Raw genomic sequence first — 23,173 nt, 5'->3', positions numbered from 1 at the left:
TCTGGCTAGTTCTCGTGTCGTTCTAACCAGTGCACCATGACTGGTAGGTAAAATGCCGTGGTATGTGTTATCCTGTCTGTGATTTGGTGCATTTTAAAGTGAATTGCTACTAATGGAAAAATGTAGCGGGATTCCTCTTTAAGACTATATGTCTGATTTACCAAATGTTTGACATCCAATAGCCAATGATTAATAAACCAATGTGCTCTAGTGGTGTCATAGTTAAGCCATCGGAAATAAGGCTGGTAGGTACAGGGTTCGCATCCCGGTACCGGCTCGAACACAGAGTGAGTTTTAACGACTCAATGGGTAGGTGCAAGACCACTACACCCTTTTCTCTCTCAATAACTAATCACTGTCTTGGACAGCCAGCCCAGATAGCTGGTGTGTGCGTGTGTGTGTGTGTGTCCAGGACAGCGTGATTGAACCTTAACTGGATGTAAGCACGAAAATAAGTTGAAATCAAATAAATTAAACAAAACAAAACTTTTAATTTTAAAAATGTGCTCAGACATTAAACAAATGTTTCCTTTCCCTATAGTTTTTATCAACGCAATGCACGCTTGTAGCTAACAGAAATACATGACCAGTTGTTTAGATTGTACTACATAGATGAGATCAATCGACAACTCAACCAACCAGCTTGTGTTTACAATTTTCTGTTTTGGTGCCTCTTAGCTCGTCTTTTTATATTTAATAATTTTAATGTTTGAAACCATGGATAACCTCAAACAGCAGGTTATGATTAATCAGTTCGTTTTAGCGGCAGGGTGTCACGCCGAACAAGCGAAACAGTTACTACAAGCCGCACAGTGGCAATTCGAGGTGGGTGATTGTGCATGAACGGATGTAAACATCAAATATGGCGTCTGTTTATCATCTCCGCGAGTTAAGTACAACGCCATTTCATTTGTTCCCGTGGTCAGCAATAACATCTAAGCGTTGTTCTACATTTTATGTTTTTCAGGCAGCATTAAGCATGTTTTTTCAAGACGCATCTATACCCATTTGCAGAACGTGTAATGGGAACCACACACACAACGGAAATTATCCGGTGAGTCTTTTAAGGTCAATGACACTGTGACATCACGAAGACGCCTGAACTCTGGGGGAAAAAAAAGAGGCTTTTGTGTCAGTGTGTCATTCGATTCTAGTCGCAATAACTCTACTAATATATTCATATAAAAAGCATCTGATCACTGCCAACATGTAGTGATTGCTTGTTTACAAATTGTATACACAACAAAAACAATAAACATTGTAAAATACATATATAGTACAGTACACAGAAACACATACACACACACACACACACACACACATGCAAGCTCTGCATAAATACATGTATGCATGCATACATATATGTAGTATCTTGATATAAAATAATGTAATTCATAACATAATTTTTTTTTAAATTAAAAATCCTATTAAAAAAATAGGGTTATAGCGAAAACGGAACCGAAACCAAAATTAAGGCATATAAGGCATACACTTTTTAATGAACTTTGTTAGTTGCCTTTGATGACAACTTTATATAACTTGATAAGCCTCCAAACCATTGTATTTTGAGTTTAATTGTAGGCTATTATATAAGGGAAAAAGATCTGGAGTATACTGTGGAGTCGGTATTCTTAGCCGAGGTATTTTGCAAGCAGAAATCACAAGCATTTAACACAACGCTGAAATCAACAGCAACAACATGGCACAAATTATGAAATTGTTTGGGGTGGGGAATTGATGGGTCACTTAAAAAAAGAAAAAAAAAAAAAAAAAAAAAAAACCCTATTCAAATTAACATAAAGATTGCTATTTAAAGAAATAATGAGCTCTATATATAAAAAAAGCTCTCAAATTTTTATTTGGGAAAAAAGGAAGAAAGAAAAAACAACTACCCTCAATAAACATCCACCCACCCCCATATTTCTGTATGTTTGTTAATTTAATGTCATAGGCCTTAGAAGTAGGGGTGGGTGTATGGGGTACTGGCTTCAAACTCTGAAGATAATGCATAACCCCATCCCCATCGCACCCCACTCCCGCTGAAAAATCGAAGTAATATATTAACTGCCCCTACCCCCATTGAGGTTTTGTTATTCCTATTTATTCCAGTTTGTACACAATTAGCTGAAAAAGATACATTTTCATATTCATATATACTCTATACAGTACTGCATAAAACAAATTTGGCTAAAGCATTTTCAATATGGCTAATAAAAATTCCATTTGGCTAATATTTTGGCTACGGGTATTTTTGATCCAGGGTGAGCCCTGCAGATCCCCTTACTTGTTTACTTAACACACAGCTTCCCAATGTGGAGAGCTGCTATCCACTGAGAACTAATTAGCAATATATGCTCACTAAGGTTTGTCCATGTTCAATCAAATTGGATTTGGTAAGTGTTAATTCCTATCATAGCACTATCCACGGTTTCACATGTAGAATAATACGATTTTGACCGGCTTTATTCGGCAACAAACCTAAGTCATGATTTTTCGTTTCTCTCTCTCTCTCTCTCTCTCTCTCTCTCTCTCTCTCTCTCTCTCTCTCTCTCTCTCTCTCTCTCTCTCTCTCTCTCCCTCTCTATATATATATATATATATATATATATATATATATATATAATGTGTGGTTCCGTTTTCGCCAGTACAGTGAGGTGCCATTATAGCCACAATCGGTTCCGTTTTCGCCAACAAAAATGGTTCCGTTTTGGTAGTAGTTCCGTTTTAGCCTGATCCCATTTATTCTCCAATGCCCAACTTTAGACATGTCCTAGAATGCCACCATACGAAACTGTTAAAATAGGGGGGGGGTGGTGGTGGGGGGGGGGGGGTGTTTGTTTTGGGGTTTTTAACCATGTGAAGGGTGTCCTTACATATAATTTAAACCACATGTATTAACAAAATATAATAGCCATGAATCTGTCAACAGGCAATGCCTAGATCAGGGCTATAAATTGCAGCAAAGTCGAGGCAATTAACTCTGTACCCAAAATAATTATACCTAAATTAATTACAGACATGCTGAGCTCAAAACATTTAACTTCAAAACCACTGAAATATTAAGTTTCAATAATTATACAACCGTGTCCAGTGATTCGGCACATCCGGTGATTCGGCACACTTGGTATTTTGCTCAAGTATGCTTAGGAAGTTGTCATGTTGTCTGTGTTTTTAACGAATTAAAGGGACAACCCAAGTTTCAACCTGTGAAAATTAACACTACTGTATTTTCCCATGTATTATGCGCACCCCCCACTTTGAACGTTTATTCCAAGAAAAAAACCATGAACCACAATATAATGCGTAACCTTTTTTTAAACCACAAAATCGACGGTGAATGCTAGATGTATCGTTTTCCCCCTGTCACCAAAATTAACAAAAAGCGAAAGCAGTCGTATATCAGACGCACATGCATTTTAAAAAAAAACGATAAATGCATTTTGTGATATTAAAAACACCAGGAAGACCAAAAACACTTTGAATGTACGGAAATTGATAATCTAAACCATAACATCTAAGTAAAGTATGATTTCAGTTATCAAAAACGGCTCTAATAGTAAAAAATATGCCTTAGTGTTTAAACACTATGTCCCTTTAAAGTTCAGTTCCATTTTCAATGTTTAATCAAGTATCAGCATATTTATTATTAAGGGTACAATTAATATATTTTTTAGAATTATCAATAATTGTCATAATTTCAAAATAAGTCATTCACCTGCTTTCGTGTACATATAAACGCGAAGTAGGTCAGCATAATTGATAGTAAGAATGTTAAAACCAGTCTAAAAACACCTTTCCTGCATTTAATAAATTATAGTAATTATTTTCTTCGGTTATTTTTATTTAAATTGAAAAAGAAGACATGGACAAATACAAACAAAACAAAAAGTTTTACACCTTCATTGACAGTCATTCCAGTTCACAATTGTCACATTGTTACCAAAAATAATAATAATAAAAGCGAAATAAGACACACGTGTGCATAATCTACCCTAGAAAAAAATCCATGTAGGCATCTTAGCCATGCATGATAATGAACATGTATGCATCTGCAGTACTGTACCACTCAAGAAAACGATTCCAAAACTGATCACAAGATGGGTCATGTATGATCGTTCATTTTCATAGTAATATTTTTTAACAAGACAAAACAAAAAAAGTACTAAAATAAACCTGGGACAACAGTGTAGCTTTTATGGGCTACAAAGTCAGGTCATGGGCAATTTATAAATAGCGGGGTCACCGATCCACATCTACTGCGCCGAATCACCAGACATGGAAATCATTTTGAATACAAAGGGGTGTCTACATTTATGGATAATTTTAAAATGTTTATTTACTACAGACATAAAACAATGTGTAATGTATCTCAGACTATGCACTGCTTCATTGGTGAGAGACACATTTCATTAAGTATTTCACAGTTTTCACATAGAAAATGGTCTGTGAATGCTTAGGTACGCCGATACACCAGACAGCACTGTACATTAAAATAACTTGAAATGCATTTTTGAATATCCACAACTCTTCAGCAGCTATTAATAACATTACTGTGCACACTAAAATGACCTGGTTGTGCTCAGAACCAAAACAAAAACTCTGTGTGTGCAAATTAATGAGATCTAAAGGCCTGTTTGTATTAACACGAGCGTAGGAAAGTGCCAAAAAGTGTGGGGGGGGGGGGGGTGGGGGGGGGGGGGCACACTTTTATATTTACACACTTTTACACTATTATAAAGCAGATATAAAGCAAAATATCTGAAAAGTGGGGGGGGGGGGGCACATGCCAAAAATATATGGTCCTTATATGTTTTAACATAAATATCTTTCTGGATATCTGTTTATATATTTATTAAAACTCAGAATGCAGCTTATATTTTTTAACCAAACAATTTTATCATTATAACCATCCATATGCTCAACTTTTGCAAGACATCAGAATTGTTATATTTGTTTTCCTAAAAGTTGTCTGATAACATTGGTTCTAGAAGACTCCATTTTGTAATTTGCATACATTATTGATCCCATGGCTAGTGGATTTTATAACAATTCTACAAGCCCTGATTCATGTTATTGGCAGTCAGTTCCACAGCACTGACGTTGAATCCCACAGCACTGATGTTTGAATCCCACAGAATGATGTTTGAATCCCACAGAATGATGTTCCAATAATGATCGATTACAGGGCTCGAACTTATGAATTTGTCTGCCACAGCAATTTTTAAAAGAATTGCAATGGGTGAAACAATCCTCCGACGGCAATTTTGAGCCTGCCTATCGCAATTTTTTTTAAAGTGACATTTGCAGCAAATAAACCTGACAGAAAGGCTATCTTGTTATATGTAGACATCTTTTAAATGTGCAAATGTTAAATATTAGCAGATAATGTACACCAGGTGTATACATTTCGCAATTGTTGAGGAGCTTTACCGTGATGCTCTCTACCTATGGCAATTTATATCTCAATGACGGCAGTTGTCGCCATTAGGTTCAAGCCCTGCAATTATAATGAAAACTGGATCGGTTTGGCGCTACCAATGTGATGATCGATTGTAAAATTCTAGAGTCTGTTGTGTGGGGAAATGCTAACTTCTCCAATTTAATGATTACTTCTCCAATTTAATGATTACTTCTCCGATTTAGATGATTACTTCTCCGATTTAGATGATGTTATTGATGTAAATATGTTGGTGTTTGCAGGGCTTCTAGAATTTGTATACTGTCCACTAGCCATGGGATTAAAGAAATTTACTAGCCATATGATTAAAAATTAATTAGCCCTACTTTACTTTAAGTTAATACAATTTTACTAAATAATAGTAATACAGGGCTTGTAGATTATGGTAGCCTTACTCCCGTGGCTAGTGATATTCAATGTTGGGCTAGTAAATAATTACTATTGCCATGTCAGATGGCTAGTGAATTTATTTTGTTATTAAAAGTAAAATGAGTCATTTGTAAGGTCTAGAGTCGAGGGAACATGACAATAGGTGCATGGTGCTTAAAATTCAAAGCTTTCTAACGTTCATATAATTCTAACCAATCATTTAATCAAAAGTAAATTGGTTGGTGCACTAATCCCACATTACATCTGGGCACATATTTTCGAAGCAATCTTAGTGCTAAAAATGATAAAAACATTGTACGCTGTGATGTTGCTACAGCACATGCCATTATGATGATGTTACGATTTTGTACAGCTAAGATTGCTTCGAAAATATGGGCCCTGTATTGTAAACAGGCATAACTATTCTAGTTGTGATCTCAAGTACCAAGTGTTCCCTTATTTTTTCCCCATCAGTATATAAGCAGAGAACATTTTGTTTTCAATGTTTTGATTAGCAACATTTACTACTTTGAAGACATACAAATATTTATATTTTGACAGGTTAAATATACAATAATTTTACATTTTTTAACACTAAATACACATCTTGTACTTTTTAAAATGTCCATGTTGACCAGCTAATATTTCAATTGTATAATGTAGGGAAAGGTCTTTATATAGGCTATGTCTGTTGACCCTTCCCATCTGTTACTATAAACAGAAATAAATATTGTTTAAACTACTTTTAAAAATAATTAGCTACTACTGTTTGATGTTTTATAATTGTGTATAAATCTCTGTAACCTGTATACATAGCGAATGGTGACATGATATTGAACAAAATGTTTTCTGATATGTGATCGAGTGGTTTCTTCTCTCTTGTAGCTGTGTACTCCAGCGAACACGCCCGCAACACCGCCCAACTTCCCGGAAGCCCTGAACGCCCTCTCTCGACTCTCCACCTCTGACAAGTTTGGCTCCGGCTCTTACACATCGTCTGCCTCCCCCCAGTCGGCCGCACCCGCTCACTCACCCAGCAACATGGAGGTGGAAGCTCATCGCTGACCCGTCGCCATCGTTACGGTTGCCCAACTTGAGAAACTATCCTTGTCGTGACATTGTGTTGGGTTGTTGTGCTCGCAGCTCAGCACAGGAAGGGATTATTTGGGATTTTGTCGTGTGACAGACGGACACACAAACAGACAAATAGTTTTCCAATCATCATATGGACAATACAACTTATAGTCATAGTGCTGGTTACGTATTTGCTAACAATTTGGTTTTTCTGTAATTGCTTTTTTTTATTTGAAGTTTTATTTTATATGTGTTGTATTAGCCATATTGTTGCAGCATGTCCATTGTAGCTAAGTACCTGCTGTATGTATATATATATATATATATGTGTATGTGTGTGTGTATATATATATGTATGTAAATTATACACTATATATATATATATATATATATATATATATATATATATATATATATATATATATATACGTTTGTATATATATATACCAACATGCGTGGTACAAGTTTTATTTGATGACGATCCCATCAGTTCCTCTTCACACATTCAGTGCATGTTAAGATGACTGTACTGGGAATGTGATGGTGTCACACTGGTCTGGGTGTGTGTGTTGGGTGTAGTGATAGCATAGAGAAACCAGGACTTATAGACCAGTGTGTGTCCACATTTCTATGTGTACATGTATACTATGTCACTATCTATATATAGCTGTGTATGTGTCTCTCAGAGTTTTTGCTGTAAATGTGTTTGTATGTGTTACTGTGAATGAGTGTGTATGTTTATTTTTCACTGTATGTGTATCGCTGTTTAATAATGAGAACGGTATGTGACATTGTCATGATGTGATTGTGTTCTTGTGTAATGGTGTGTATCAGCGTGCTTGTATCACAATGTATAATGAAGTATGTGTGTCACAGTGTAATGGTATGTGTGTGTCACTATATAGGTGTGTGTATATGAAATGGTGTAACACTGTGTAATGGTGTGTATACTATGTAACACAGTGTTTATGTGACATTGTGTAATGTGTATGTGACACTGTGTAATGCAGGGAATGATTGTTTTAAAAAATCTTGATTAGTGATATTTCTAGTCAATTGATAATTGATTAGCAATTAATTATTTTAAGTTGTGTAGCAATCTGTGAAATTTCCATAGCGAAAAGTGATGCGATACTGAACAAAATGTTCCCTGTAATGGCATGTGACACTGTGTAATGGTGAGGGCAGGACGTAAAGCTAATGTGTGTGTGACACTGTGTACTGGTGTGTATGTCACACACATGGTGTGTGTGTTACACTAATAGTGTGACATTACTTGTGTGTATATTACACTGTGTAAGGGTGTGTATGTGACACTGTATAAGGGTGTGTGTATGTGACACTGTGTACTAGTATGTATGTGACACTGTAATGGTATGTTTGTGACACTAATGGTGTGTATGTGACACTAATGGTGTGTATATTACACTGTGTATTGGTGTGTATGTGACACTGAGTAATGGTGTGTATGTGACACTGTGTAATGGTGTGTATGTGACACTGTGTAATGGTGTGTATGTAACACGCCTGGTGTGTGTGTGACACAGAGTAATGGTGTGTATGTGACACTGTGTAATGGTGTGTATGTAACACGCCTGGTGTGTGTGTGACACAGAGTAATGGTGTGTATGTGACACTGTGTAATGGTGTGTATGTAACACGCCTGGTGTGTGTGTGACACAGAGTAATGGTGTGCATGTGACACTGTGTAATGGTGTGTATGTAACACGCCTGGTGTGTGTGTGACACTGAGTAATGGTGTGTATGTGACACGGAGTACTGGTGTGTATGTGACCCTGTGTAATAGTGTGTGTGACACACATGGTGTGTGTGTGACACTGAGTAATGGTGTGTATGTGACACAGTAATGGTGTGTGTGACACACACGGTAATGGTGTGTATTTGACATGGGGTAATGATGTGTATGTGACACTGTAATGGTGTGTATGTGACACTGTGTAATGGTGTGTATGTGACACTGTAATGGTGTGTGTGTGTGACACTGTGTACTGGTGCGTATGTGACACTGTGTACTGGTGTGTGTGTGTGTGTGTGTGTGTGACACTGTACTGGTGTGTATGTGACACTGTACTGGTGTGTATGTTAATGTATGTCGAGGTACTAGTTACTCAGGAGTGTAACCCGGTGTGTGGCGAGATACTAGTTACTCAGGACATTGATTTCTGTTTCTGTTTTTTCCTCGCCCTCTCTGTGTAGCCCCATAACGGCACGCAGAACTATTTTATATTTTGATACTCTAGCCTGATGGCTACTTATCATGTTGTTCACAGACATTAGGCAATGTTTCTAAGTGTGTTTGTTCATGCAGCTAGTAAGGTATGTTTTATAATGAATAGAGTGTATTGTTATTATGTTCGGAGAGTTATGGAAATCATATTACTACAGAAAATCAAGCAGTTAAGATTGTTTTGTAGAAACAGACTTAGATACTGATACATAACTACAGTCAAATAAGTTATGTAACTACACAAAACTGGGAATTTGTTAAATGTTGTATAGAGTGGAGTTGAATAAACGGTATTTGATAAACATTTCATAACATTGAGTTTGATAAACGTTGCATAACATGAAGTTTAATAAACGTTGTATAACATGAAGTTTGATAAACATTGTTTAACATGGAGTTGGATACACGTTATATAACATGAGTTGGAGAGACAGGGAGTTAGATAGTCATGTTTTAATGTCCATGTTTTTTTATTGTTTTTTCTCCATTCATTGATCATAGCTCAGATTATCTATGACGTTCTTACGTGTACATGTACGAAAGCTTCACTCATTTACACATTGTATAATTTTGTGGTAACTCGTCATATTAAAATTGACCTACCCCCACTGTGTGTTTGTTATTAAACTTTAATTTGTTGTGCAGTCCAGACTAAGTTGATACATGGGTCTGAACTTAATCACTGCTATTTCTGGTGTCTGTTTACTTAAAGCTCTAGGGGGAGGGTGTGTCATGGAATGCATTACGAAACGTTATTGGGAAAGTAGAGGTTTTTGTAAAGAGTTGCATAACATATGTGCCGACGTTGAGTGTACGTTATTTTATAGTGGGAAAGGGAAGTCTGATGGGTACAGAAATTCCGCTTTTTGCATTACGTACCTTTATTAAAAACAAACATCTTGCGAAAAACGACACAAAACCATTTCTGTGTTCATGGAAAGCGTGAAAAGTCCTGGAATTTGCTAATGTTATTTCCAAGACCTGTTTCAGGGAAATCGTGAATGTTTGAGCTGGGTCATGTGGGAAAAAAAGATGTGATGGGAAGGGGATTTTCCCGCCCTCTGGTTACGCCAGTGATGCCCAGTGACATTTTTAAGTAACATCGACTACTTGGCTCTGACATGCTTATCGTCGTCTTCATGTGGGGCGTAACCTGGTAATACGCTCGCCTCATGTGCAGTCTGTCTGGGATCGATCCCCGTCGATAGACGCAGTTCTCGTCTCAGCCAGTGCATCATAGACTTGTATATCAAAGGCCGTGATATGTGCTATTCTGTATATGAGATGGTGCATAAAAAAAGTCCCTTGCTACTAATAGAAAAATGTAGCAGGTTTCCTCTCTAAGATTGTAAATGTAAAAATTACCAAATGTTTGAATTCCAATAGCCGATGATTAAATTAATCGATGTTCTCTAGTAGTGTCGTTAAACAAAACAAACTTTTTAACTTTTCATCTGGGCCCCGTTCCAGGAAGCGGTCATAGCACTAAAATCACCTTAAGTGCACACTGCATGTGATCTTAGCGCTAAGATTGCTTCGTATAACGGGCCCCTGATCCAGATCTACTGGGGGTGGGGGAGGGTCGGAAAGTCGAAACATAAATGGCACAGCAAAGATATGTCAATAATGATATAATGAAGCTGACGATATGTATACACCAACAGACCTGCATCACGTGCCTGTGGTAAACTCAAATATCTTCTACCAGTGTGAGTACTTGAAACATGTGCCTGTGCTTATAAAAGTTATAAAGTAAGTCCCACAAGCGTCCAAGTGTTGGAGTAAATCTTGGAAAGCTTGCTAGACGGACATTTTGACAGTTACATCGATCATTTCGACTTCACCGATGACTGTCCAAATGTCCGCCCAGCTCTTACCGTCAGAGTGCTCGGGCTAGCTGTCCCCTACAAAAAGTGCACAATCGTACAAGAAAGGGGGTACTAAACACAGAGCAAATATTCGCATTCGGGGGAAAACGATGGAGCCGATTTTACAAACAATACTAATTAGTTGTAATTGATATACAAATGTGTACAGTGATTCATTTGGAACCTAATATCAGCGGGATCCTTTTCGTGTTTAATGTAGTTTGTTTTATTCCTAGGCAGGGTAGGCCTAGATGTCCAAGTGTGCGGAATCGTGGTCAGTTTTCAATCTATATACTCTGTCAAAAAAGAAACGCATAGGTGATAGAGAAACAAGAAAAGTGTTTGAATTTACAAAAAAATTGTTTTTATGTACAATGTTGCCGAATGACCATGTTTGTTAATGTTCCTGGATTGCGACAGCATGCCCAAATGCACCCAAAAACAAATTTAACGCACGTTGTGCGACAATTCCAGGAAATCGGTGTGAAATGGTCAGATTTTGGCGAATGCACGTGAAACTCGGGGAAAAGATTGGGGGTAGTGATGGGTATTTAAAGCTGCAATGCTCGCAATGATGTCTCATTTCCATTTCGACGTAGACGAGTTACAAGAAAGAAATGTTTTATTTAACGACGCACTCAATACATTTTATTTACGGTTATATGGCGTCAGACACATGGTTACGGACCACACAGATTTTGAGAGGAAAACACGCTGTCGCCACTACATGGGCTACTCTTTCCGATTAGCAGCAAGGGATCTTTTATTTGCGCTTCCCACAGGCAGGATAGCACAAACCATGGCCTTTGTAGAACCAGTTATGGATCACTGGTCGGTGCAAGTGGTTTACACCTACCCATTGAGCCTTGCGGAGCACTCACTCAGGGTTTGGAGTCGGTATCTGGATTAAAAATCCCATGCCTCGACTGGGATTCGAACCCAGTACCTACCAGCCTGTAGACCGATGACATACCACGACGCCACCGAGGCCGGTCAGAAGTGGAAGATCTCGCATAACAACTGCAGCACAAGATCGCTACATCCGGGTTCTGCACTTGCGTCACCGAACTGCCACAACAACGAACACTGCTGGACGCATACCTAGTTTGAGAAGGGTGTCTGCACAAACCATTCGGAACCGACTTCGAGAAGCTGGTTTACGGGCTAGGAGACCGTATGTTGGCCACGTCCTGCGACGTCAATATCCACATTTACGTGTTCGCTGGTGCACGAATGTACATTGGGAAACTGGCGGCGAGTATGGTTCAGCGACGAGTCACGTTTCCTTCTACAGCGACGTGATGGACGACAACGTGTTTACAGACGCCGCAATGAACGTTTTGCCAACAACTGCGTCGCCCAAGTTGACAGATTCGGTGGATGGAGTGTCATGATGTGGGGAGCCATCTTATACACCGGCAGAAGTGATCTTGTGTTCGTACAAGGCAACCTGACAGCTGTACGCTACCGGGATGAAACTCTTCGCCGTCACATGCTTCCCATTTTGGATCGACAGAGATAACTCTTTCAGCAGGACAATGCCAGGCCGCATACGGCACGTGTAACAATGGATTTCCTACAGAATGAGAACATTAATGTGCTGCCATGGCTATTAAGTACGCCAGATCTCAACCCCATTGAACATCAATGGGACCCGGAGCCTCAGACGCTTCCGCAACTGTCACATGCACTGCAGGAAGAATGGGTTAGGATTCCACGTGCCCGGATTCAGAGACTCATTCAGTCTATGCCAAGGAGATGTCGCGCAATAATTGCTGCTGTTGGTAGCCACACAAGGTATTAATTTCACCTCCCTCGTGCGACGCTGTTTGGTGACGAAAACGCCTCCACTGCCGTCAGTCCATAGCAAGAACATTGTCACATACTCATGTCAAATTTGATTGTGATACGATCATAAATAACGAAATTATGCCACTTTGTATTAAAGAGATAATTCCATGAATATTTCGCCTATAGGTTTCATTTTTGTCAGAGTATAATTTGCTTTATTGCTAAGCGCGTGGGGGGGGGGGGGGGGGGGGGGGGGGGTGGGTGGGTGGTATTGATGATTACATACGTTAGTTTTACCCCTTTAGTGATTTCTTTTAAATAGCTGTTGGGTAGTAATGCAAATTGTTTATGTTGTTATCCAGATTCGGCATTTTCGTATAATTCGGGCAAAAATCAACAACCTGCACCTTACAAAATTAGGAGCATGTAAGCCCACTCCTATGGCCACCCAAACTGCCTAGATGATTCTATTAGGTCCCACTTTTACGGGGGTTGTGAAATACCTGGGGTGGGGGATGAAAACAATGAAACTTAATTAGCATTATTTTATTTAAATTGCATAAAACGAAATCGCGCGCGCGCGCGCGCGCGCGTGTGTGTGTGTGTGTGTGTGTGTGTGTGTGTGTGTGTGTGTGTGTGTGATATACAGACTTTAAAATGTATTCTCTAAAAAGAAGGATTTGTTATTATAGTGTCTGCATGAAAATATATTACTTAACTTTTAAAAAGTAAGGACTAGCCCCATATATTATGTATATAAAGTGATGGGGAGTGGGGGAGGGTGCCCGGGTTAGCCCATCTGGCTACAAAAATGGAGAAGCTTTCCTATAATCCTAGAAAGAAAACTGTTTTATTTCAACTTATTTTTGTGCTTATATCCAATTAAGGTTCAAGCACGTTTATCCTGGGCACACACACCTCAGCTATTTGGACTGTCTGTCCAGGACAGTGGGTTAGTTGTTAGTTGGTTAGTGGTTAGTGAGAGAAAAGAGGGTGTAGTGGCTTTACACCTACCCATTGAGCCCTTAAGAACTCGCTCTGGGTTGGAGCCGGTACCGGACTGCGAACCCTGTACCTACCAGCCTGTAGTCCTTAACCACTGCGCTACCGAGACCGGTAAAAAAAACCTGTTATCACCCTCTGAACAGCATGCATCGGCAAATTGGGGGTAGTGGCATTATTATTATTATATTGCCTCTGGATTTAGCAAGAGAACTGAACGCTACCAGGGCATTTGTTAAAGGAAACATGACACGAGACCATATTATAGCTCATTTTAAAAGAAAAATGATATAAAAATAATATACAAATAACTTTATAACAATAAAATACGTGTAGTTAACTTAAAATGAAGAAATTACGCTAACCAGTATCAAAGTACGATTTATGCATATTTCTTCGTGAGCGTTCGGAAAAAAAGGGAAGTGACGTCAGAGCCGCTGTACTCTTCCATTGTTGTTAACTGTTTATATATGGAGTAAGGGGCTTACGATCTTTTCAGTCCAACAGTGCCGTACTGCGCGGCCTTCGGGTGTAAAAATAAACAGTTTAAACGATCGGGATTGTCTTTTTATGGTTTTCCAAAGGATTGTATCCGAAGAAAGACGCGTGTATTTTATCGCAAAAGAAAAGATTGGACACCAACACCGCATAGTACTTTGGTGTCCGCCTAATTACAGCCCGGAGCCCGAACGTTACCCGGAGGCAAAAACAGTACTGGGTTGCGAATGCCGAGGTGTACATTGTACATATTTGGCATAAAGAGACACCTCAGCATGATGTATTTATATATGTTAAAACAAAAATGTAGAATTTTTTATTTATTTATTTTTTTGGAAAAAAAAAGATTTTTCATGTTAGGGCTGTAGGCCTACATAACAAAATCTGTATTCACCGTCCGAAGAAGGAAACGTCAATAAGTAATTAAATATGGCATATACAAACATGGGATTTGGCATGAGGATACATCTCAGTACGATGTATTTAAATATGTTTTTTAAAAAACGTGTAGAAAAACAATAATAATTTTAAATAATGTTTTTTAATCTTCGGGCGGAATACGTCACAAAAACGTTCCTCATCGCCCGAAGCCCCAAAGCAACACGAAGTTCAATACAAAATAAACCACTACTGTCGGTGTCGAAATAACTATTATGTTTCATCCACGGGCTGACTTGAGAATCGGAGTGTTGTTTTAGTTAATTGGTCCTTTCTTTCCGTGGCCTGCACATGTGATTCCTGATTGGCAGGTGTATATTGCAGGGTATCGACCAGGTAAGTGATTACCACGGTCTAGACATGCGTACAAAATACGTGCCAGTTTTTTTTTAAGATTACAGGGTATTGTGGCGTAACCTGTCGCGACTATAGTACAATGTTAATGGACATTATCAGCCGCCCTGCTTCATTACTGTAAATAATGCTGTAAAACCCTTGATTAAGTAGACTTTCCCATCTAAAATTACAAAACTGACCAATTACGTAGTACCAAAGAAAAGAAAATTATCACTTGGGTATCGTGAGTGGTCGTTTTTACTCTAACGCACCCTACCAATAGGCCTAATAATATGCTACTTTTTTTTATGAGAGAAAAATACTATAACCCCATTTCGTTCTATTGATGCAAATAGAAATATATTTAGTTTAAAAGTTGATTATACTCTCAAGTCATTTATGTTGTTTTACAAGCCAGGTTAATGAAAGTGAAGCGCCTTGTCGTAAATTAGAGCGTTTGTTTACACTGTGCATACAGATTTCATTATGTACAGCCCGAACATAAAAAATGCGATATTTTCTAAAAAAACAACAACCCAAAAATGTTTGTCCTACATTTATATTTTTTACATATTTAAATACATCATATCGAGGTGTATCTTTATGCTAAATATGAACAGTATACACCTCGGCATTAGCATCCGAGTTTTGGTTTTGTCTCCGGGTTACTTTCGGGCTCCGGGCTGTAAATTGGTCGACCGGTCTGGTCTGGCACCATCAGTTTCCCCACCCTCCGACTCGCTATCCGTTTTTTCTTCAGTATCACTGCTGTAAGTAAATGTGTGTCTTTCTTCATTTACTAACAGCTCATATTGATACGGCAAAACGTTTTGCGAACGAACACTCATTGTTTTGGTAAGCTGTGCAAGTCTTAGATTCTTTATGAGTGGTACGGACTAATGCTTTTAAGTGTAAGGCTTCAGATCAAGCGACGCGTCTCTGACGTCAGGGACCTCGTGATTGCCCTGCTCATTAAAGATCGGCAATTTCCGCTAAGAGCTCGTATCTGGGGTTCTTTTATGGAGATATTTTAAGTAATTAATTTTTTATAATTTTTTTTTTTAGGTGATTCAATTTATAATTAATTGTACATGGTTGGTGCCAAATATGGTTTACGTGACATGTTTCCTTTAAAGTTATTAAGAAGTAGTCAGGGTAGAACAAATAAATTAGAGGGCCAAACACAGTTTTGAAAAGACTAATGAACAAATTTTGTTTTTAGATTGGAGCAATTTTAAAATTTAGATTTAAGGAAAATGCACATAAAACATTTTCTTGCTGCTGTTTCTTCACTAGTATAAATAATTAATACGTTTGAAAATTAAATGTAATCTTGTCAAATAGGAGGACAGTTGTCTAGGTGCTCTTACAAAATAGGAGGATCAAACTAAAGCAAAATTTGTTGTTTTTCGTGTGGGCGCTGCTTTACAAAATTAATGGGTACCAATTAATGCTACGTAAGTTTATTGTCAGAGAATTTTCAACTTGTCTATATTGTCATTTTGTGATATTCCACTCGAGAATAAAAATGCCAATTGTGTTGATTAGGCTACTACTCGACGTGAAGGCACACGCTGATCAATATTTTGGTGCTCGACTAGTTTGGTTGCACTGCACCAGTGCACGGTTGCAACAAATCGGTTAAACGTGTCTGAGATGCGATTGGCTAAAGCTTGTTTTGTTTATCGACACCACTAGAGCACATTGATTTAGTCTGTCGTTCCAACTAGTGAATACGAAACGCTACTACATTAGTAAAAAAACGACCGTGTGGTGGGAATTCCCAGGCCTCGTTTTATGTCACAAGTGACGGTGTGCTTGGGAGCTCGCACAGATAAAGTGAAAACTAACTTTACAAAGAGTCCATAAATGTATGAGACGGGAGGGGGGGGGGGGGGGGGGGGGGGGGATGGGATGGAAACAACTGTTCTCTGGAGGAAAACCTTAAATTCGAGCAAACATGAAAGATATTCAAGCAAAATGTGCTACCTGAGACCTTTTTACCATGTACTTCCATCATTCTTGATGTGCGGTCGGTCTGGGATTGATCCTAGTTACGGAATTGTAACACAAACTTTCGCCTACGTCTCAGTGTCGATGTCAGCGCTATGTTATCATATCTAGGATTGATCCCCGTCAGTGGGCCCATTGGGCTATTTCTCGTCACAGCCAGTGCACCACGACTGGTATATCAAAGGCTGTGGTATGTGCTATCCTGTCTGCTACTAATTGAAAATGCAGTGGGTTTCCCATATGTTTGACATCCAATAGCCGATGATTAATAAATCAATGTGCTTTAATGGTGGTGTTAAACAAAACAAACTTCTTCCATGATTCTACCCTCAAAAGTAGTTGTAATCCATATAAAAATGTGTATATAGCTGTTTGGTAGTAATGCTGATATAAATAAATGTTGTTATCCAGATTCGGGCATTTTTGTTTAAATTTGGGCAAAAGTCAGACCCCCCCCCCCTTACAAAAATGGCAGCTCGTATGCCTATGAAAGAGTCTACTTAACCATTTTAGTAATGACCTAGATCAACATGAAATACCATTATTTACGAATAAAGGCCTAATTTCTTAAACGTCTTCAAAAAAGGGGGAGGGGGGGAGAGAGACCCAGACAGACAGATACATGTAGATAGAGAGAGGGGGGTTTGGGGGTCAGTTACAGGTTTTTTTACTTGCACTGCTAATCGAAGTCTGTTAATGGCCTCACAGTTTTGGCCGAGTTTTTAAAAGATGGATGACGCCTGCTGCAGACTGCAGAATTACAAAAATCGCAAGTGTACAAAAGGGATACATAGAGGCAGTTTGTGTTCGAAAATTTTGGTTGACCGGCGGACAACTGAATTGTAAATTTTACTTATCTGAGCAAATTTATACTCATCTGGGGCGAGTGGACGAGTACTTTTGGCCAGCCCTGTTACGTCAAACCAAACAGAAATTATCTACAATTTTTTTTTTTACTAGGACTGGACGGACTATAGTTGAAATGTAATTCTTAAAATCAATGCATTGTTTTATAGTGTTTTAAAAAATTAACATAACAAAGTGCCAAAATATTTAAATGAAATGAAGATGATATAAATAACAACCCCTCCCCCATCCCAACAAAATAATGGATTATGGAGGGGATTTGACGAAAAACAGAAAACAGGATAAACATCGATATTGTTGAACTATCATACAGTGAAGCTCCCCAAAACGACACCCTCAGGACCAAGTAAAATTTCCAGTTTTAGGTGTATCTTGTTTAGAGACGTTCTCTTTTGTACTGATATCTAAAAACGGACCGTGAAAAATGTCGCGTTATGAAATAATTCCAGTTTACAGAGGGTCCAGTTTTGAGAGGTTTCACTGTAGTTTGCTTGAATGGTGTTTGTTTTAAAATAGTTTTTTGTGGTTTCAAAAAAGAGAAAAAACTACAATTTTTAATCTAATTTTAATTTTAGTAATATTTCAGACAATATGGCAGACAGTGAGGTGATCACAGAAATTGACGGTGCGCTGCTGGAAGGTGTAAGTTAATATAAATACCCAGTACTCATTTTGTTTGCTATAGAGCTGGACAACTTCATATTTGATATTGGTATTTTAGGGGTAACTTACCTTGGTATTGGTGCAGTATTCGGTATTGACAAAAACCCAATACGTATACAGATATCAGTCATGTTTTTTTCGGTGGGTGGAGGGTTTACCTGGTTCTATACGCATGCTTGCATAATGTTCATATTATTTCCTAATCCAGTATCTCCACGTTCAAGTGAACATTTGACATGCTGGATTCTTTATGTTAAATTTCCTAATGTTTTTTAAAGGGAACATGTAGTCCACACCATCTTCTTGTCAGTCTTCTTGTTAGTGAAATGTCGACAGATATATTTTTATAAAGTTTTACTTAATTAATGGCAAGAATATTTTTCAATACTGAAATTTCAGTAGTTTGAGTTTTGCTTGATGAGTACTGTAAATCTGTGTTGACATGATACCGATACCGAATGGTATATGGTGTACTACCCAAATCTAATTTGCTACACATATGTTGAGATATACTAGTACTTTTTTTGTGAAGCCGCTCTCACAAACGTTTGTCATAGGGTTTTTTAGGTGTTTTCTTTACATATCCCAATGACTCTAAAAGAAATAACAGACAGTCCTTATAATTAACTTTGAAACATATTTATTATTAATAACACAAACAAGATCATATTTATTATTAATAACACAAACAAGATCATATTTATTAATAACACAAACAAGATCATATTTATTATTAATAACACAAACAAGATCATATTTATTAATAACACAAACAAGATCATATTTATTAATAATAACACAAACAAGATCATATTTATTAATAACACAAACAAGATCATATTTATTAATAATAACACAAACAAGATCATATTTATTAATAACACAAACAAGATCATATTTATTAATAACACAAAGTACTATAAATAATATAAAGTGACAACATCAGATAATTAGTACACAACTCATTGTTACTAATAAAACATAACAATGTATCATTAATTGCTATTGGTGAAGTACTAAATTAAGATATGCTCACTAAAACATTTTATGACAAATAATCTTGAGAAGGTTCATTTTCAGTCATAATTACATATTTGAATGAACAGTTATTAATATTATATATATGTATATATATATTTTTAGACATATCGTCACGGTATGTATTATGACGTGGTATGTATTTTGGCGCGCTATCTTTAAATAGCAATTGTGCGTCATCAAATAAAAGCTATGACGTCAAATGCAGAAATTTTTGTTGACGGAAGTTTTTTTAATTAATAAGAATAATGCAATGTTTTCAATTTGCCAGTTTGCAGTAAGTATAAACAATGAAAAATGCCATGTAGTTAAAAGTACTATTTTCCTTAAGGCACTTTTTTAACATTCATAAACATCCCTCTCTCTCCAAATTTTCTCAATCAATTTTACTCAACTGCACGAAACTTTGTCGTCTGCTACTATTGAAATAAACACAAGGCAATTAGATCACCTCTACGCAGATATATTTTTATGGACGTCAGAATGAGTCCCCTGTCCTTATTTTATATGCACTGCATACGATTATATTGGGTCAGGATTAAACAATGTTCAAGGGCATATTACATCTTAAAATAATGTCTATTTCACATGAAATGTAAAGTGGACATTGTCTTGAATAATACTAATAATAAACAAACAAAAAGTTCTCGAATGGCTGTCAAATTTACTCCCACCCTATCAATGTCCAAATAGTGACTATCTTTGCACTGGGCTATATGGTTAAAATGTATTTTAATTGTATTATTTTTGATGTGTATTATTAATATGGAATTTATGGACCACCACACATCGTTTCCTGTTGTTTGGAGTTGTTTTTCTTGAATATTGGTCATTCACAAGTTATCTGGATGTTCCGCGTCAAAATACATACCACATCAAAAAGGTTAGAATATTACAGTATGCACATATAAACTAAAACTAAAACTAAAAATCTCACTATATATTGAATTTAATGTTTATATTTTAATTATATATATACATTAGGTTATGTCTCTGTAAATAATAACAAGAAAAACATCGTTATTTTTACACTACGCAAGATCGTTGTTTATCTGCGTCAAAACCCATATCGCGAGGATATATAATAATTATACTGCTCTTTGATACGAGTACAAGTGATGTTTTTATGTGATATTGATATTAAAGATGTTATATTGCTTAATGATTATTGACGTGTATGTTTATGAAGTATATATGTGATGGCAGGGTGGGCAGATTCTGCGTAATGCTGCAGCATTGAGCTGTCTGCTTGGGAAGGCGATAACCGTGAAGAATATCCGTGCTGGAAGAAGTAACCCCGGCCTTAGGTATGACTTGTATTCCACACTGGTTGATATCCTGGCCCTGTAGGTATGACTTGTATTCCACACTGGTTGATATCCTAGCCCTGTAGGTATGACTTGTATTCCACACTGGTTGATATCCTGGCCCTGTAGGTATGACTTGTATTCCGCACTGGTTGATATCCTGGCCCTGTAGGTATGACTTGTATTCCACACTGGTTGACATCCTGGCCCTGTAGGTATGACTTGTATTCCACACTGGTTGATATCCTGGCCCTGTAGGTATGACATGTATTCCACACTGGTTGACATCCTGGCCCTGTAGGTATGACATGTATTCCACACTGGTTGATATCCTGGCCCTGTAGGTATGACATGTATTCCACACTGGTTGATATCCTGGCCCTGTAGGTATGACATTTATTTCACACTGGTTGATATCCTGGCCCTGTAGGTATGACTTGTATTCCACACTGGTTGATATCCTGGCCCTGTAGGTATGACTTGTATTCCACACTGGTTGATATCCTGGCCCTGTAGGTATGACTTGTATTCCACACTGGTTGATATCCTGGCCCTGTAGGTATGACATGTATTCCACACTGGTTGATATCCTGGCCCTTTGATATCCTGGCCATGTAGGTATGACTTGTATTCCACACTGGTTGATATCCTGGCCCTGTAGGTATGACTTGTATTCCACGCTGGTTGACATCCTGGCCCTCTAGGTATGACTTGTATTCCACGCTGGTTGACATCCTGGCCCTCTAGGTATGACTTGTATTCCACGCTGGTTGACATCCTGGCCCTGTAGGTATGACTTGTATTCCACGCTGGTTGACATCCTGGCCCTGTAGGTATGACTTGTATTCCACGCTGGTTGACATCCTGGCCCTGTAGGTATGACTTGTATTCCACGCTGGTTGACATCCTGGCCCTGTAGGTATGACTTGTATTCCACGCTGGTTGACATCCTGGCCCTGTAGGTATGACTTGTATTCCACGCTGGTTGACATCCTGGCCCTGTAGGTATGACTTGTATTCCACGCTGGTTGACATCCTGGCCCTGTAGGTATGACTTGTATTCCACGCTGGTTGACATCCTGGCCCTGTAGGTATGACTTGTATTCCACACTGGTTGACATCCTGGCCCTGTAGGTATGATTTGTATTCCACATTGGTGATATCCTGGCCCTGTAGGTATGATTTGTATTCCACACTGGTTGATATCCTGGCCCTGTAGGTATGACTTGTATTCCACACTGGTTGATATCCTGGCCCTGTAGGTATGACTTGTATTCCACACTGGTTGATATCCTGGCCCTGTAGGTATGACTTGTATTCCACACTGGTTGATATCCTGGCCCTGTAGGTATGACTTGTATTCCACACTGGTTGATATCCTGGCCCTGTAGGTATGACTTGTATTCCACACTGGTTGATATCCTGGCCCTGTAGGTATGACTTGTATTCCACACTCGTTGATATCCTAGCCCTGTAGGTATGACTTGTATTTCACACCAGTTGATATCCTAACCCTGTTTATTAAGGTCACTAAACTACATTACATTGATGTTATGGACCCCTCCCCCATTAACAAAGTTCACAATTACACCAGTTGGCATATTACATTTACGTCTAAACAGTTAGTCCATTTTAGATCTCAGGATTTAACAGACATATACTGTATGTTTTATAGACTTGGCATGTACTTATATACAAGTATGACTTCATGGTTACTGTGGTTTTTTAGACCCATCACAGTGTGTGTTTTTTTGTTTTAGATCTCACATCTAGTTAAGTACTGTGTTTTTGAGACCCAGGTGTAAACAGTCACAGTATGTTTTTTGTTGTAGACCTCAACATCTGGTTACTGTGTTTTTGAAACCCAGGTGTAAACAGTCACTGTATGTTTTTTGTTGTAGACCTCAACATCTGGTTACTGTGTTTTTGAGACCCAGGTGTAAACAGTCGCATCTGGTTACTGTGTTTATGAAACCCAGGTGTAAACGGTCACAGTATGTTTTTTGTTGTAGATCTCAAAATCTTGTTACTGTGTTTTTGAGACCCAGGTGTAAACAGTCACTGTATGTTTTTTGTTGTAGACCTCAAAATCTTGTTACTATTTTTTTGAGACCCAGGTGTAAAGAGTTACAGTATGTTTTTTGTTGTAGACCTCAAAATCTTGTTACTATTTTTTTGAGACCCAGGTGTAAACAGTCACAGT

General features: G+C 38.0%; 2 protein-coding genes across 3 annotated transcripts in view; both read left to right on the top strand.

Moving 5' to 3' along the window:
* Nucleotides 1-545: 545 nt before the first annotated feature.
* Nucleotides 546-9,757, top strand: LOC121378947 (UBA-like domain-containing protein 1). The gene is made up of 3 exons (XM_041507340.1): nucleotides 546-825; nucleotides 968-1,054; nucleotides 6,713-9,757. The coding sequence occupies exons 1-3, from the start codon at nucleotides 706-708 to the stop codon at nucleotides 6,890-6,892; spliced, it is 387 nt and encodes a 128-aa protein (XP_041363274.1). The 5' UTR covers nucleotides 546-705; the 3' UTR covers nucleotides 6,893-9,757.
* Nucleotides 9,758-16,475: 6,718 nt separating this feature from the next.
* The window catches only part of LOC121378795 (RNA 3'-terminal phosphate cyclase-like), a 29,992-nt gene continuing 23,294 nt past the window's right edge, over nucleotides 16,476-23,173 (top strand). The window contains exons 1-3 of one of the 2 annotated variants that reach the window (XM_041507119.1): nucleotides 16,476-16,539; nucleotides 18,538-18,604; nucleotides 20,870-20,970. In XM_041507119.1, coding sequence (XP_041363053.1) covers nucleotides 18,554-18,604; nucleotides 20,870-20,970 — 152 coding nt within the window. In that variant the 5' untranslated portion in view covers nucleotides 16,476-16,539; nucleotides 18,538-18,553. The remainder of the gene's footprint in view (nucleotides 16,540-18,537; nucleotides 18,605-20,869; nucleotides 20,971-23,173) is intronic. The other variant, XM_041507118.1, reaches the window with a different exon arrangement.

This window comes from Gigantopelta aegis, chromosome 8, assembly GCF_016097555.1.
Source record: "Gigantopelta aegis isolate Gae_Host chromosome 8, Gae_host_genome, whole genome shotgun sequence".
Classification (NCBI taxonomy): Eukaryota; Metazoa; Mollusca; class Gastropoda; order Neomphalida; family Peltospiridae; genus Gigantopelta; species Gigantopelta aegis.
This window is presented reverse-complemented; position numbering and strand designations above follow the sequence as displayed.

Excerpts from the sequence above, each read along its gene's own strand:
- LOC121378947 (XM_041507340.1), top strand. The coding sequence starts at position 706 with ATGTTTGAAACCATGGATAACCTCAAACAGCAGGTTATGATTAATCAG. Across the intron at positions 826-967 it reads CCGCACAGTGGCAATTCGAG|GCAGCATTAAGCATGTTTTT; the intron begins GTGGGTGATTGT and ends TATGTTTTTCAG. Across the intron at positions 1,055-6,712 it reads CACACAACGGAAATTATCCG|CTGTGTACTCCAGCGAACAC; the intron begins GTGAGTCTTTTA and ends TCTCTCTTGTAG.